General features: G+C 44.8%; 1 protein-coding gene across 3 annotated transcripts in view; it reads right to left on the reverse strand.

Moving 5' to 3' along the window:
• EML5 (EMAP like 5) overlaps positions 1-18,189 on the reverse strand; it is a 255,544-nt gene that overhangs the window by 3,452 nt on the left and 233,903 nt on the right. For all 3 annotated transcript variants that reach the window (XM_068254559.1, XM_068254558.1, XM_068254557.1), the window contains one exon: positions 15,117-15,217. In XM_068254559.1, the coding sequence (XP_068110660.1) occupies positions 15,117-15,217 (101 nt within the window). The remainder of the gene's footprint in view (positions 1-15,116; positions 15,218-18,189) is intronic.

Below are 18,189 nucleotides of genomic sequence, written 5' to 3' on the forward strand. Positions count from 1 at the left end.
CTGAGTCATTTGTGCAGGCAGGGAAAGTCTGTGCGAGTCATCTGTCTGAGTCATTTGTGGAGTCATTTGTGCAGGGCAAAAGAGGGCATCGCCACACTGCTCTACTCTACCGCTCAATGGGCTGCGGTAATTTACCGACCTTCAAAGGCAGCTGGGAAAATCTTTATGAATTAGCACACAGACCGGGAGAACACCGAGTGCGGTATTTTCCCAACAAGATTTTTATCGCACTGCTTTTTATGAATCGAGGCCTATTTAGGAATTTTGGGCCACCAAGTTCATCCTATGGTTCAAGAATTGTTTCAGGAGGGGAATGCCATCTTTCAAGATGATAATGCCCCAATCCATACAGCTAGAATTGTTAAAGAATGGCACATGGAACATTCTAATGAAGTCGAGCATCTCATCTGTCCACCACAATCCCCAGACCTCAACATTGAGCATTTGTGGTCGTTATTAGAGATTAAAGTAAGAAGCCGATTTCAGCCGCCATCTTCTCTAAAAGAACTGGAGGGTGTTTTAACTGAAGAATGGGCTAAAATTCCTTTAGAAACAATTCACAATTTGTAGGAATCAATACCTCGGAGAATTGAGGCTGTAATTGCCCGAAAAGGTGGACCATATTAAAATATATATTGTTGATTTTCAAGGTGTTTCCATTATTTTGTCCAGCCCCTGTACCTGATATATTCTATATGTTTTAAGGTAGCACAATAGCTAAAGCTATTTTGGTCTCTTATAAACTGCAAGGTGTACAGGCATTTTCCGCTAAATGGTTCGCCATACATTCTGGGCATACTGCCAACATAGGAAGTAGCTTAACCACGGAACATCACACCTGCATGCAGTTTCCTCCTTCTGTTCTGTATAAACAATATTGGTTTTACTTTGTATAAGTTTCTGCAATACCTGTACACAGTCATATATTACTACGCATGTGCAAATGTTTTTTTTCCCCTTTTATAATTTTGTGGGTTTTGCCCTTTAAAAGCAGGGGGCGTAATAAAGATTTCCGTTCCACTTATTTTTTACCTACAAACTGCGTCTGTGTGTATTTCATATAAGTGGACCCGTGGCATGCTATGCTGTCACGGTTCAAACCATATGACATTAAGGTGTGTGTGTGTGTGTGTGTGGCCGGCCCGCCCATGAGGCGGGGTGAGGCGGGTTCCTCAGGCGGCAGGAAGTGGAGGGGTGGCACCAGGCATTAAGAGGAAGTGCCTGCGCCTGGTTCTTGCCGCCCTCCGGAGAGACTGGAGTGTCACTGTGCGTGCTACCTACCGGCTACCGCCGCCGTCCGCCTGGCCGCCTCAAGTGCTGCAGTGAAGTCTCCCTGCCTGCCTGGCAGTGGTAGCACGCAGCACACTGGATCAGTGAGTGACCCTGGCCTGGCTGCCTGTGACTGTGCACAGTGATGCGGCGCCAGCCCTGCCACTTGCGTGACGTGCCGCCCACCCACCATGCCGGACTTCCGAGTCCGAGGCGAGCTCTGCCGCCTACTAGGCCTCTGTGAGGCTGTCCTGGCTGCACCGCTGCGCTGCCTCCGCTCCGCCTGCAGAATCCGGGACGGAAGAAACTGGAGGAGTCACGCTGCCTCCGCCCGCTGCCCGCCATCATAGTCACGGTCACTGAGTGCTGCCGTGACCGTGACAATGATGAGCCCGTTGTTGCCCCCCTGGCTTTGCCCGCCAGCGAGAGATGGAGGAGCAAGCTCGCTGCCCTCTGCCCGCGCAAGATGGATGCTGGCTCGTGCCCGACACCTGGCCTGCCCTCCGCCATCGTCGTTGTCGCCGGACCCCACTATCCCCGGTGAGTCACTTTGCTGCGGCTGCCCCAGGCTCTGGCTGCTCTTCACGGTGGGGTCGGGTCGGATTCCTTTTTTGTATGTAGTAGTCATGGCATGTGTGACTGTCCCAGGCTGGGCTTCATATTATGCATTTATATGGCCCTGCCTTTATCCACAGCATCTAGTCATGTCATGAAATGTTTATCTGATGAGCACACAATCTAATGTCCTTAATATAGTCACAGTCCACTTTTCTGTCAGTCTAGGTCCGTTTGGGTTATTTTCCAAAACCGATGTGTTGGTATCCTGTGTGTCAGCACTCTGGCTGTAGCATTGCATGATTTCCCAGTGCTCAGCTGCTGTACACAAGACACATGTCACGCTAAATGATAGAGCTTCCTGTGTGAGAAAGAACTGTGGTACATGGTGTAATGTGAGAGAAGTGTCACATGAGAGCTCTCTGATTATGTGTGTTCAGTTAGGTCAGTTTTAAGGGCCCGTTCACACTTAGAACCGCAGAACGCTGGCGATTACCGCCGGCGTTTTGCGGGAGTGATTTTCCCGCGATTAGCGAGGAAAAATCACTGGACACTGCGGCGGTTTTGGAGCGATCGCGATTAGCGTGCTGTGCATGCTAATCACGATCGCTAATCGCGGAGCGCTCGTCGCCGGCAAACCGCTGCATGCAGCGCGGTTGCGGTTATCGCTAACCGCAACCGCGGCAGTGAGAACACTGCTACTCGCAACAATATGTAGCGGTTATTGCAGAACCGCTAGCGGTTTGCCGTGAGCGGGAATCGTGCGATTCCCGCTCAGGTGAGAACGGGCCCTAAAGGCTTCTCAACAGGCATCTGATATTCCTCTGCAGGGATGATAAATACTGTGAAAGCTCAACTCCAGTCAAATAGCCATTTACACAGCTTGAACTGCTTTCTCTGATAAGAGATTTGTAGCTACTTTGCATTGAGCCAGTTGTAGTGCCTCTCTATTAAAAATCCCATCATTTGTTCCTCTTAAAGCGGATCCGAGATGAAAAACTAACTATAACAAGTAACTTGTCTATATATCTTATCTAAAGTTTAGATAGTTTACACAGCAAATCTAGCTGCAAACAGCTTTAATAGAATATGATTCTTACTTCCTGTTATACAGTGACAGCAGCCATGTTGTTTGTAAACATTACACAGAGGCAGGCTTATCTGCATCTTGAGCAAAAAGACCTAATCCCCCTCCTCCTCGCTCCTCCCCTCTGCCTCTGAAACCTCTGGCTAGTAATACCTCCCCCTCCTCCTGCCCAGACTGAGCTTCCATGAGCCATTGCTACTGTCTGAAAGTGGCTCTCTGAAAACCTGTGAGCGTGGCTTGTTTAGTTTATAGGGAATTACAGTATTAAAACAAAAACAAATAAGTATTTAGCTTGAGGAATGCCCTATAAACTATAGGAAAGGAACCCAATTATGCAATGTGTAAAAGTTAATCTCGGATCCACTTTAAGTGAACCCGAACTCTTGCACAGGACAGAAGGAAAACAGAGTTTAGCCTGTCTAATTCTCCCTCTTCTGTGACCAATTACAACTGTAATTTTATATCTCAGTTCTGTGATCTGGCTGCCTTGGCAGAGCAGCTACTTTGTAAAGACAGGATGTTAACCCTATGTCTGCTTCCATGAACGCAGGAAGTAGACACACTGCAGATTTATTGCAGCATTTGTATCAGCTGTAATAAAGAAATGCTTTTCTTTAAATATTATTATGCCTCTACTTATCTGCTTATCTTTTAGAGCAGAGAGGAAGTTCTGAGTTCATGTTCGCTTTAAGTTGCCTGGTTATTTTGTAATGCTGCTTCTCAAACCTCATTTCCCATAGGGGGCACATACCTGGTACTGATTATGGGCAGGTAAACAAGTTTGTGAACATTGGATTCTGTGTGTCTGTTTGTTGAAAGTGCATCTTTGCTGTACATCAGCAGTTTTGGATAATGAATGTGGCAAAAACTCCGCTGTAACATTATGCAAGTTCTCAGCATGTGGCACCTCATACAATTTTGATGTTTGTGTTTACTACTTGTCAGGGGCGTAGCGATAGGGGTTGCAGTGGTAGCAACCACATAGGGGCCCTTGGGCCAGAGGGGCCCCGAAGGGCCCTCCCTCAACTGCAGTATTAGCTCTCTATTGGTCCTGGGCTCATAATAATCACTTCTATAGATACTTTGAATGAAAGTTGTAATCATTAACAAACTGTTTCCCATCCCCTTCTTGCACCTCTGACACTGTAGTTGCCATTGGCAGGTTTTGGTGCGCCGTATCAATTGTTATGTATAGAGTGCTTGGGGGGGCCCCATTGTAAAACTTGCATCGGGGCCCAGAACTCCTTAGCTACGCCACTGACCGTGACTATGATGATGAGCCTGGCTGGCTGCCATCGGCCGCAGCTCACCGGCCTTGCCCGGCAGCGCGGCGAGATCCGAGATGGTCTGGAGGCTGGAGCATGCTTGCCGGCTGCCGCAGCCTTCTGTCCCCTGCCTGCCAGACAGTGCAGGATGCATGCTGGATGCGGATGCCCGAGTCCCGACGCCCGCCCTTCGCCATGATCGCCGCCAGACCCAGAGACCCTGGCGGTGAGTCAGTCACTTTGCTGCCTCAGTTCTTCTTTCACTTCTTTCACGGTCGACTGGTCGGTCGTGTGGGGGATGTAATGTTTATGTACAGCAGATGGGGGTTATAATACAGGGCATCACCGGCAGTAATGGACATATTGGGGGGGGGGCTTGGCAAGGGGACCGGGAATCAATGAAGGGGATGACAAAGTCGAAAAGAAGGGGGGGGGGTTATCGACCGGGGGGGGGGGGGGGTGGAGAAGGGGGCGCCTTCACAATCTTTGCCTCAGGCAGCAGAAAGTGTGTGTGTGTGTGGGGGGGGGGGGTGTGGGGGTGTATGCGTGTGTGTGTGTTAGGGCTGCACGGTTTTTCGGTTCAAAACCGAAACCGCGGTTCAAGGCAAGACGATCTGCTGATCGTCAGTGCCTTCGGTTTTTCGGTCCGCTGTCTAACTTGCTTCTGGCCCCGCTGTGCGTGGATTGGCCAGAAGCAGTGAATATGCATAAGTCTTAATGAGCGGGCGGGGGGGGGGCGGATCCACTCGAGCGAGCGGCGGGCACATACAGCATTACTAATCACTGGCTAGCGATGGAATGACGGCAGCGGTAGGCGGAGATGTATGCTCTGTACAGCTCCGCCTACCGCTGCCATCATTCCATCGCTAGCCAGTGATTAGTAATGCTGTATGTGCCCGGCCGCTCTCTCTAATGGATCCGCCCCCCGCTCATTAACACTTATACATATTCACTGCTTCTGGCCAATCCACGCACAGCGGGGCCAGAAGCAGTGATCCTCAACACTAGCGGCTTAACTAACATTAAGCTCGACTGAGATTTTCAGCTTGTGCTGCAAGGAGGGCACGTCTGAGTCAAGCGCAGATAGTACCAGACTGGTACTAGCGCTTGACTCAGACGTGCCCTCCTTGCAGCACAAGCTGAAAATCTCAGTCGAGCTTAATGTTAGTTAAGCTGCTAGTGTTGAGGATCACTGTTTCTGGCCCCGCTGTGCGCGGATTGGCCAGAAGCAGTGAATATGTATAAGTGTTAATGAGCGGGGGGCGGATCCATTAGAGAGAGCGGCCGGGCACATACAGCATTACTAATCACTGACTAGCGATGGAATGACCGCAGCGGTAGGCGGAGCTGTACAGAGCATACATCTCCGCCTACCGCTGCCGTCATTCCATCGCTAGCCAGTGATTAGTAATGCTGTATGTGCTCGCTCGAGTGGATCCCCCCCTGCCTGCTCATTAACACTTATGCATATTCACTGCTTCTGGCCAATCCGCGCACAGCGGGGCCAGAAGCAAGTTACAGACAGCGGACCGGGCATTGCAGGCCATGAACAACCCCCCCCCCCTCAAGTGCAAAAAGCAGGATTTGCAAAAAATCGGGGGAAAATCGAAATTGCGATTTCTGAGAGAAAAATCGCAATTTCGATTTCCCCCTAAAATCGTGCAGCCCTAGTGTGTGTGTGTGTGTGTGTATCACTCAAAAACGTCTTGACTGATTTTGAACGAAACTTGGTATACAGATTCCTTACTATCTGGGATATGTTATGTTCTGAGGGTCTCGCGTCCCCCTGCACACAAACAGCAAATCATATTTCACCCATTCATGGGCACAGTTGGTCACTTGGTGTTCGAGGTTAAACAGCCAATCAAACTTCAGCCATTAATTTTTAATGGGAAAATGTAAACTGCAGCCATTCTTAGACTGTTAATCGCAGGGTTTTCAAACTTGTCACACTTGGTCACTGGGTGAATGAAATTAAGATTCAGGAAAGTGGGTGGAGCCTGCAACAGCCAATCAAAATTCACCTATTGATTTGCAAGGGGAATGTTTAAACTGCTGCCATTCTTACACTGTTTATGGCAGAGGTTTCAGACTTGCTACAGTCAGTCATTGGGTGACTGGGTTCCAAATTAACAAGGGGCGGGGCCACAAACAGCCAATCAGATTTCCTTGGTGGATAAACTGCTTCCATTCACACATTTTTGATGCCAGGAACCTGAAAGCTCACAAACTTCGTCATTGAGTGACTGTGTCAAAGTTACAAAAAGTGGGCGGAGCCAAAACAAATGTCACTAGTCAAATATAAACTGCAGCCATTCTTAAACTGTTAATGGCAGGGTTCTAAAACTTTGCACAATTGGTCACTGGGTGACTGGGATTAATATTCAGGAAAATGGGTGGAGCCTACACTGTTGATTTTCAAGGGGAATATTTAAATTTCTGCCATTCTTACACGTTTAATAGCAGATGCCTCAAACCTGGTAGAGTTGGTCACTGGGTGACTGAGGTTCAAATTCCGAAAGGGGGCAAGCCACAAACAATCAAATTTGTTTAATTGCAATGGTAAAATATAAATTATTGATACCAAGGACCCCAAAGCTCATAAATTGAGTGACGGTATGTAAAGGTTAGAAAAAGTGGGCGCCAACAACTACATTTTTTACATGACAAAATATAAACTGCAACCATTCTTACACTGTTATTGGCAGGGTTCCCAAACTTGACGCAGTTGGCCACTGGGTGACTGGGATTCATATTTTGAAAAAGGGTGGAGCCTGCAACAGCCAATCAAAATTCACCTATTGATTTGCAAGGGGAATGTTTAAACTGCTACCATTCTTACACTGTTTATGGCAGAGGTTTCAGACTTGCTACAGTCAGTCATTGGGTGACTGGGTTCCAAATTAACAAGGGGCGGGGCCACAAACAGCCAATCAGATTTCCTTGGTGGATAAACTGCTTCCATTCACACATTTTTGATGCCAGGAACCTGAAAGCTCACAAACTTCGTCATTGAGTGACTGTGTCAAAGTTACAAAAAGTGGGCGGAGCCAAAACAAATGTCACTAGTCAAATATAAACTGCAGCCATTCTTAAAGAGAACCAGAGATGAAGCAACCTCATGTATTTTACCTTATAAATCAGTGGGAACATGACAGTAAACACCTAATCTGCTCTTTGTTACATTGTTCTCTGTTTAATTTGCCTGTTATCACCTCTAAGATAAGAATCCCGACTAAGCAGTCGGTCTGGCTTTGCTACAGAATAATTATAGCTGAGACTGTGTTCTTTGCTGTCTTCAAGTCCAAGCCTGCCCCCTGCTGGCTTTGCTCAGGAATCATTATAGCTGAGTCATTATAGCAAAGCCAGACTCAATGCTCAGTCCGGGATTCTTATCTCAGCTAGATAACAGACACTTTTAGCAGTGAGGATGGAACAGAGAGCATGGTAAATGTTTTCTCTAATGTTCCCACTGATTTCTATGGTAAAATACACAAGGGTGCTTCGTCTCTGGTTCACTTTAAACTGTTAATGGCAGGGTTCTAAAACTTTGCACAATTGGTCACTGGGTGACTGGGATTAATATTCAGGAAAATGGGTGGAGCCTACACTGTTGATTTTCAAGGGGAATATTTAAATTTCTGCCATTCTTACACTTTTAATAGCAGATGCCTCAAACCTGGTAGAGTTGGTCACTGGGTGACTGAGGTTCAAATTCCGAAAGGGGGCAAGCCACAAACAATCAAATTTGTTTAATTGCAATGGTAAAATATAAATTATTGATACCAAGGACCCCAAAGCTCATAAATTGAGTGACGGTATGTAAAGGTTAGAAAAAGTGGGCGGCGCCAACAACTACATTTTTTACATGACAAAATATAAACTGCAACCATTCTTACACTGTTATTGGCAGGGTTCCCAAACTTGACGCAGTTGGCCACTGGGTGACTGGGATTCATATTTTGAAAAAGGGTGGAGCCTGCAACAGCCAATCAAAATTCACCTATTGATTTTTCAAGGGGAATATTTACATTGTCAAGAAATCCAATATGGCGGATTATCGATTTATTGATTACCGTATATACTCGCAAGCAAGCCAAATTTTTGACCCCCCAAAAGTGGGCCAAAAGTTGGGGGGTCGGCTTGCTTGCGAGTCATGTGTGGGTGGGTGGGTGGATAGGTGCTGTCCCTCCCCGCTCCCCCCGCGGCCACCGCTGCTATTACCTTAGGCGGCGCCGCTGCCTCTATCCCCGTCCTCCTCCGGTAACTCATTCACAGCAGCGCGCCCCCCGCTGCTGTGATGACGCAGGAAACCATAGAGAGCGGTTCCCATAGTAACGGCATCACGCTACAGGAAGCCGCTCTCTATGGTTTCCTCGTCATCACAGCAGCGAGAGGCGCGCTGCTGTGAATGAGTTACTACCGGAGGAGGACGGGGATAGAGGAAGCGGCGCCGCCTGAGGTAATAGCAGCAGCGGCGGCCGCAGGGGGAGCGGGGAGGGACAGCACCTACCCACCCATACTGGGGCATTATGCTAGCTATATGGGGCACTATACTAGCTATAATGGGGCACTATACTAGCTATAATGGGGCACTATACTAGCTATACTGGGGGCACTATACTAGCTATACTGGGGGCACTATACTAGCTATACTGGGGGCACTATACTAGCTATACTGGGGGCACTATACTAGCTATACTGGGGGCACTATACTAGCTATACTGGGGGCACTATACTAGCTATAATGGGGCACTATACTAGCTATACTGGGGGCACTATACTAGCTATACTGGGGGCACTATACTAGCTATACTGGGGGCACTATACTAGCTATACTGGGGGCACTATACTAGCTATACTGGGGGCACTATACTAGCTATACTGGGGGCACTATACTAACTATACTGAGCACTATACTAGCTAAACTGGGGCACTTCACTAGCTATACTGAGCACTATACTAGCTATACTGAGCACTATACTAGCTATACTGAGCACTATACTAGCTATACTGAGCACTATACTAGCTATACTGGGGCATTTTACTAGCTATACTGAGTACTACCTACCTATACTGAGCACTATACTAGCTAAACTGGGGCACTTCACTAGCTATAATGAGCACTATACTAGCTATACTGAGCACTATACTAGCTATACTGGGACATACTGGGGGGATCACGCGGCCAGCGTTTCCTACCCCCGGCTTACATGAGGGTCAATCATTTTTTCCTGTTTTTTGGGGTAAAAGTGGGGGGGTCGGCTTACATGCGGGTCGGCTTGCTTGCGAGTATATACGGTAATTGAATTTGTTTATATAATTGAATAAATATGAGCATAATTTTTCTTTCCCTTAGGAACAGAAGACGATGATCCAAATATATGATTATTATGGTTTAATAGAAGTGTATTAATGAGAGTATGTTTTAGAATTTAGGTATGATTTATAGGTATTCAAATACACATTATAGCAGAAATAAGATGTTTTCAGCCTAAACTCTGAACAGACAATTTGGTTACGCAAGATGAAGGCCAAACAGTGTAAAGGTGCGTACACACGCTCTACCGCCAGCAACGCCGGGTCCGCCAGACCCTCCTGCTGGGCGGACGTTCAGCGGACAGTAGCGCGCGTGTGTACGCGCTGTCGGCAGACTGATAAGGCTGTTTCTGAACGATCTGAGCTGATCGTTCAGAAACCGCCTTATCAGTCTGCCGACAGCGCGTACACACGCGCTACTGTCGGCTGAACGTCCACCCAGCAGGAGGGTCTGACGGACCCATCGTTGCCGGATGTAGTGCGTGTGTACGCACCTTTAAGGTTGCAGCCTAGTCCTGTGTGCTAAACAGATTAGAAGACGAGAGTTTGCTTTCTTAAAACAGAAAGAATTTGCGATAATTCAGGTTGGAGTGAGCTTGAGATGTCTCCCAGTGCATCACTGCTGAATATATGCAAAGTAACCATTGTTGCCCTTAAAAGCTAAACACACCTCCAGAACCGCTGGAATGCAATGATGTGTCAGCTTGTTAATTTGTACTGAGCCATAATAATCCAACATGCATACAGATTGTTTCGGACTGTTTGATTAATTTGGCTCTATGGAGTAGGGCTTGTAACACCAAGAGGTACAGAGTAATAACCAGCAAGCTCATGGTGACCCAGAACTCATTGGAGTGTGTGAGGAGCTACAATGGTCCTAAAAGCCCCCTTACTAAAATAGTAAGGAAAACAAGAGTTTGCTTTCTTAAAACAGAAATAATTTGTGATAATTCAGGTTGGAGTGAGCTTGAGATGTCTCTGACATATCATTGCATTCCAGCGGTTCTGGAGGTGTGTTTAGCTTCTAAGGGTAACAATGGTTAATTTGCATATATTCAGCAGTGATGCACTGGGAGACATCTCAAGCTCACTCCAACCTGAATTATCGCAAATTCTTTCTGTTTTAACCCAGCTCATCGCAAGACTTGTAATGTGAGTTTGTAAATCAGAAATGCAATTTGTTATTGCTCTGAATATTGTTATTTTCATTTTATATTAAAGAGACTCTGTAACAAAATTTTGAGCCTTATTTCTTCTATCCTATAAGTTCCTATACCTATTCTAATGTGCTTTGGCATACTGCAGCCTTTTCTAGTTGCACTGTCTCTGTAATAAATCGTATCTTCTCTCCTCTGTCGGGCTCAGGCTGGAATGTGTGGAATGTGCAGCACTGCTTGTCATTGGCAGAAGCTATACACACCCTCTCCAAGCTCTGCATGAGTCACACAGTGAGCTGTTCTCACTCTGGTTAGAAGCCATGTTTTTTGTTTGTAAACACTGCATAAAAATAGCAATTACAAGCCAGGATTGCAGCAGGAAGAGTGGCATAAACAGCACAGAGGGGCCCAGGAGAACATCATGAATAGATAGGTATGCTTTTTATTGTAAGAATTTTAGAGTACAGATTCTCTTTAAATTATTATATTTTTCAAATTGGATTGCGTTCCATGCTTAAATCAGTATCTAGAACCATACGATATAACAAACTCAAAAAGTTGGGCGTGTGTTATAATTTGAAGCTCCTCCCATCTTTAAGGAACTTTGAATTATCAGTTACTACTGCCGGTTATCATTAGAATAACAGATTTACAAAACGCCTGACAAAATTGCTACCATTCTTACACTGTTAATGGCAGAGGCCTCAAACCTGATACAGTCGGTCATTGGGTGACTGGGATCTAAATTCACTAAAGGGGGTGAAGCTACAAACAGCCAATCAGATTTGTTGGATTGATTTCAGTCATTCTGTTATTGGCAGGGTTCTCAAACTTGACACAGTTGGTCACTAGATGACTGGGATTAATATTCAGCAAAGTGCGTGGAGCCTACAGCAGCCAATCAAAATGTACCTATTGATTTCCAAGGGTAATATTTACATTGCTGCCATTCTTACACTCTTAATGGCAGACACCTCAAATCTGGTACAGTCAGTCACTGGGAGAATGGGGTTTAAATTCTGAAAAGGAAGAGGGCTTATAAACAGCCAATCAGATTTGTTTCATTTCAATGGAAAAATTCAACTTATTGATGCCAAAGGCCTCACAGCTCATAAACTTGGTCATTGATTGTGTGCCCAGGTTAGAAACAGTGGGCAGAGCCAAAAACAACTAACTTTTTACATGGGAAAATATAAACTGCAGCTTTTCTTACACTGTTAATGGCATAGTTCTCAAACTTGACACAGTTGGTCACTGGGATTAATATTCAGAAAAGTAGGTGGAGCCTACAATGGTCATTCAAAATTCACCTAATGATTTGCAAGGGGAATATTTGAAACTGCTGCCATTCTTACACTGTTAATGGCAGAGGCCTCAAACCTGCACAGTTGGTCATTGGGTCACAGGGGTTCAAATTCAGAAAAGTGGGCAGAGCCACAAACAGCCAATCAGATTTGTTTTTATTGATGCCAAGGACCCGAAAGCTCACAAACTTGGTCATTGAGTGACTGTATGTCCAGGTTAGAAAAAGTAGGAAGAGCCCAAAAAAGTGTCACTGGTCAATTGTAAACTGCAGGGTTATTAAACTTTGCCCAGATGGTCACTGAGATTAATATTCAGGGAAGTGGGAGGAGCCTAGAATAGCCAATAAAAATTCACCTGTTGATTTTCAAGGGGAATATTTAAATTGCTGCCATTTTTACACTGTTAATAGCAGATGTCTCAAACCTGCTACAGTCGGTCACTGGGTGACTGGGGTTCAAATGCTGGAGAGGGGTGCAGCCACAAACAGCCAATCTGATTTGTTTAATTTCTATGGGAATATACAAATTATTGATACCAAAGCTCACAAACTTGGTCATTGAGTAATTGTGTGTTAGGGTTAGAAAAAGTGGGCGGAGCCGACACCAGCCAAATACATACCCAGGTAACGCCGATTCGTCAGCTAGTAGTTAAATATACGTTATATAATAGTGTAAAATAAGTCTTCCTTTCACACACCATACAATTTTCTGTTCGATTTTCCGATCGATTTCCATTCACTTTTATGAGAGATCGACCAGAAAAACGATCGAAAATAATGCTGGGAATACACGGCTGGATTTTGAGCCATTAAGATGGCTCGATTGATAATTTCCGACAAGTCCACTCTCCTGCCCGATCGTTTCGCCGCTCGATTCCGCATTGAACACAATGGAAAAAGATACGAAAATTTTATTTAACATTTTGCATCAACAGCTTATCCACTGATCTAGTCATGTGACAATGTTTGAGTAAACATTATTTACCACTTCCTGGTTAACAAACAGCAAAGAAAAGAAAAGAGAACAGGGTGTTCCTGGGAGAAACCAAAGCATGGTGTCTGTGAGCAGTTTATCCTCTGTCAGAGATCTGCTGCAACTCACAAGATAAAATTAGAAAGCAGCATCAGGCTGTGGCTGCTTCAAAGCTGCACATATCTTAACATTTCCATCAGATCAGAGTTATTAGCAGATCAGATTAGATCAGGTTTAATCATTGCTGTGTGCTGTCCTTCCTGTTCCTGTCTATGCTGTATACACTGTATACCAGCTCTGATATCTCTGCATCTCTGTATGACAGCTTTACTCACATGACTTGTAGATCAGGTCTGGCCATTGCTATGTGCTGTCCTTCCTGTTCCTGTCTGTACTGTGTGTATACAAGCTCTGATATCTCTGCATCCCTGTGTGACAGCTTTACTCACATGACTTGCAGATCAGGTGTGATCATTGCTTTGTGCTGTCCTTCATGTTTCTGTCTATATTGTATACTATGTACACTGTACACCAGCTCTGATATCTCTGCATCCCTGTGTGACAGCTTTACTCACATGACTTGTAGATCTGGTCTGGTCATTGCTCTGTGCTGTCCTTCCTGTTCCTGTCTATACTGTATACCAGCACTGATATCTCTGCATCCCTGTATGACAGCTTTACTCGCATGACCTGTAGATCAGGCCTGGTCACTGCTTTGCACTGTCCTTCCTGTTCCTGTCTATACTGTATACACTGTGCACCAGCTGTGATATCTCTGCATCCCTGTATGACAGCTTTACTCACATGACTTGTAGATTAGGTCTGGTCATTGCTGTGTGCTGTCCTTCCTGTTCCTGTCTATACTGTATGCTGTATACACTGTACACCAGCTCTGATATCTCTGCATCCTTGTGTGGCAGCTTTACTCAAATGACCTGTAGATCAGGTCTGGTCATTGCTCTGTGCTGTCCTTCCTGTTCCTGTCTGTACTGTATAATGTGTACCAGCTCTGATATCTCTGCATCCCTGTGTGACAGCTTTATGGACATGATTTGTAGATCAGGTCTCAAAGAAATGATCAACAGGCGTGGAGTGGAGGTGGAAAAGGGGTGGAGAGATAACCGAGAGCCTTATAGTTTAGTAAGTTGATTTTGATAAAGGGGATTCGAGTGAATAAATTATACTCACAAAAGTATGCCACAGCAAAGGACACACCTTACGCAAGTGGGGAGAACAAACTCGACCCCATTCGGGTTAAAAAGTCGCTCTCTGCCAAAAATGACTCTCCACTGAATTAAAACACTAGGCAATTGTTCAGAGGCGCCAAGGTGAAATAAAATATTTAAAAAGGGAAAGCAGTGTTGGACTTACCACCTCCAAGACTCAGAAGTACAAAACAAAAAAACTTTGTTGATCCAGGAATACAACTTACAACGCATAAAATTTGTGACGCATTTCTAGGGACTAAGGCCACTTCATCAGGTGAGTGAGAGAGAGAAAGCTCATTTGTGCTTATAGAAGAGGCGCTGAATTATATTTGTCAGGGTTTAATTTTTTTCCATGGAGATGGACTAACCACCAGACACTGAACTATCAGTTATAAAAATGTGAATTTTGAGGTGCACTGACCCTTTACATTCAGGTTGGCAGCTGGGCCTAATTTGTAATACGACAAAGAATGGATGTTGCTCTGCAGTTGTGGCCAAAGGTTACTAATATATGCAGTTTCTTATCCTAAATGAGTAGAAGATGGCAGCACGACTCAGGTTCACTAAGCTGTATTGGAATAACCCACAAGACTTCTAGAACACAAGACCAAACTGGAGAGGGTTGTGCTGATTTGCTGTGCTTGTTTTTTTTTTTGCCAAAGTGGTACTGTACATAATGACCTTGCACCAACTGTGAAGCACGGTGGTGGAGGACTGATGATTTGGGTTTTTGGTTTTTTTCAGCGCAGAATCGGAGAAACTTGAGTCATCCATGAACCAAAATATTTTAGAGTCAGATGTGAGACTATCTGTGTGACGGCTCAAAGCACTGTTATAAACTGGGTCATGCAACAAGACAGTGGTCCGAAACACAATAGCAAAGGTCGCATCAGAAAAATTCTGCGCAGTTCAACAAACATGGCTAACATTCGGCCACTACAGTACAGGAGAAAAAAGTAACCCCTCCCCCCCCCCCTTACCTGCAGTCATCCCCTCCGGCACTGACCACATAGCGGTCCCCGCTGGTGAAACGGATGTTGGTCACATGGGCGGAGTGCCCCAGGAAACGCTTGTGTTTTGCCTGTGAAATAAGAGACGGCTGGATGATTGATCTCAGAAAAGAGAAAGGAGACCTGACTTAATGTACCGCTACTATGGTTGAATTCTTTCTCACAATTACCCAGAATTCTCAAAAGTAATTTGGCTCCAGGATCAGCAGAAAAACCTGCCCACTTTAAAGATGTTAGCCAATGATCAAGCTGTATTTGTTTAGAGTGGGTGTGGCTCATAGAGAACTTGAGGCAAAGCAAAAGCAAAAAAAAATGAGACTTATAGTCTTTGGAAAATGAAAGATCACAGACCAATGTTACCCCCTTCCATGTAGTATGAGAGCCATACTCTACACAGTCTATTCTATGGAGCTGAACTCCCCATCAGACAGAAATCTTTGCAAGATGCTGCACACACAGATGCTGTACAGACACAAAAGATCTGTAGCTGCAACAGATCTGTTCCTGCCAAAGATCCGTTCCTGCAAATTGCAATGATAGTCTATGATATCTGCAGATCATCATACACACATGATTTAACTGACATTCATCTGCAGATCAGACAATCATCTGCAGATCTGAAAACCCATCCTGGTGGATCTGATCTGCAGATGAATGTCAGTTAAATCATGTGTGTATGATGATCTGCAGATCTCATAGACTATCATTGCAATTTGCAGGAATGGATTCTTGGCAGGAACAGATCTTTTGCAGCTACAGATCTTTTGTGTCTGTACAGCATCTGTGTGTGCAGCATCTTGCAAAGATTTCTGTCTGATGTGGAGTTCAGCTCCATAGAATAGACTGTGTAGGTATGGCTCTCATACTACATGAAGGGTGGTAAGATTGGTCTGTGATCTTTCATTTTCCAAAGACTATAGCCTGATGTGTGTATGAGCCTTAAGATCCTCCAGAGGCTTCCCATGTCCTTCTCCAGACCACCGCCGCTGCCCTGGACCATCTATAAGTTCATGCTAGTGATGGTCAAGTAGATGCAAATAACTTCAAGTTGATGCAAATGCATGCACATTTATATTCAAATGTATGCAGCTTGAAAATGAACCAATCTAATCCTGCTGAGGTAAAATTCGATTGGTTCATTTTCAAGATGCATAAATTTGCATCAACGAAGTTATTTGCATCTACTTGACCATCACTAGTTTATGCTCATGCTCCTCATTATGCACAAGCATGGGCATGCTGCTAACATGAGTATGGCCGCGCCTGAACAGTAGCGACAAGTAGCTCTGGCTTACTGCGCAGGTGCAGCCGTACTTGCACAAGCCCAGCACGGCCATGCTTATGCATAAAAAGAAGCACGGCTACATATCGGCACGGGCTTTCATCTTAGGCAAGTATCTTTTTTGTTTTTAGGCTCACCGTGGGTTCTCTTTGAGGCTAGGTTCACAGCAAGGCGTTCTCTTGTGTGTAACAGGAACACAACGCAATGTAGTAAAAAGGTCATAATACAACATGTTACGGCCGCGTTACGCAGCATATAATGAGGCACAGTGAAGCATACAGACAATGAAAAGTATGCTTCCCGTTCCGGGTTAACGTGTGCGTTTAGCAGTAACTCACTACAGCAGTGCGTTACCATAACGCAAAACCGCAACGCTAACGTGGTATTGGGAATGTGACAGACTTATCACTGCAGTGCCTCGTTACGCAATGTCTCCCTAACATCGCTCTATAACATCCCACTATGAACGTAGCCTAAAGGACTGATGAGAAAAACAATTGTATCTATCCTCCTTCTTCTAAAAATTACCTTTTTAGATAGCCCACAGTTTTATTTTATATTTAAATCTATTTTTTAATTTTTGACTGTTTCATTGTCTCTGCTCAATGACACCGTCACTGAAGTATGCCTGAGCTCAAATCTATGAATTATTGACCCTTTTTAATCTCTTTCCTGCTCTCAGAAGCCATTTACTGACAGGAAAGTGTTTTATGGTTGTAATTACTTATCAGTGAGGGTTATGCTATGGTCCAGTGATGGTTAACCTTGGCTCTCCAGCTGTGGTGGAACTACAAGTCCCATGAGGCATTGCAATACTCTGACAGCTCTAAGCATAACTCGTGGAGGCAGAGGCATGATGGGATTTGTAGTTTTGTCACAGCTGGAGTGCCAAGGTTAGCCATCACTGCTATAGTCCTTTTGTGTCCTACCTGATCATGCACCTCCATTACTGTGCACCCATGCTATGCATCTGAGTGAACCTAACTTGCCTAATCTCCATGCTCCCCTCCAGTGACTGACTAAGCATTACCTTGTACTCATACTGTGCTGTGTGATCTGGTCTTTCTTGTTTTCCTGTATTATCATATTGCTGTATGTCACCCCTAAATATTGTCTGTAATCTAAACTAATGTCCAGCGCTGCGTAATATGTTGGCGCTGTATAAATACAATAAATAAATAGTCTGACCTAGTCCAACCCGGATAGAAACTGTCACTTGCATGCCTGATAATTAACTCTTTCAGGCAGAGAAAGAAAAAAAGGAACACAGCATAGTTATTGGTGTGCTAGGCACTGTACATACCCATGTCTATCTCATCATGTCACATGTCACTTCGGGTATCCTTTAAAGAAAATGTGCTGGGCAAGTTAAAGGTTCCCCATATGTAATAAACAATGACAATGTGTCTACTGTCATTTGTGGTATTTTTTTTTTTTATTGACATCTGAAATCTGACTTTGGCCTCAATTCACGGAGCTTTATCAAACACTTTATCAAACGTTTGATAATTTTCCTCATGGGTAAAATCTAATTTTGAATTCACTAAGGTGTTATAGATCTATCAAATGTTTTATCGATGAAATGATCAATAAATCTATAACACTTTAGTGAATTCAAAATTAGATTTAACCCATGAGGAAAATTATCAAACGTTTGATAAAGTGTTTGATAAAGCTCCGTGAATTGAGGCCTTTGTGTGTAAAGAGGAGAAAGTAGTGCCTCAGTGTATGTTAGAATGGCTGTTTAGTTCCCCTGAATTG

The sequence above is a fragment of the Hyperolius riggenbachi genome, chromosome 9, assembly GCF_040937935.1.
Source record: "Hyperolius riggenbachi isolate aHypRig1 chromosome 9, aHypRig1.pri, whole genome shotgun sequence".
Lineage (NCBI taxonomy): Eukaryota > Metazoa > Chordata > Amphibia > Anura > Hyperoliidae > Hyperolius > Hyperolius riggenbachi.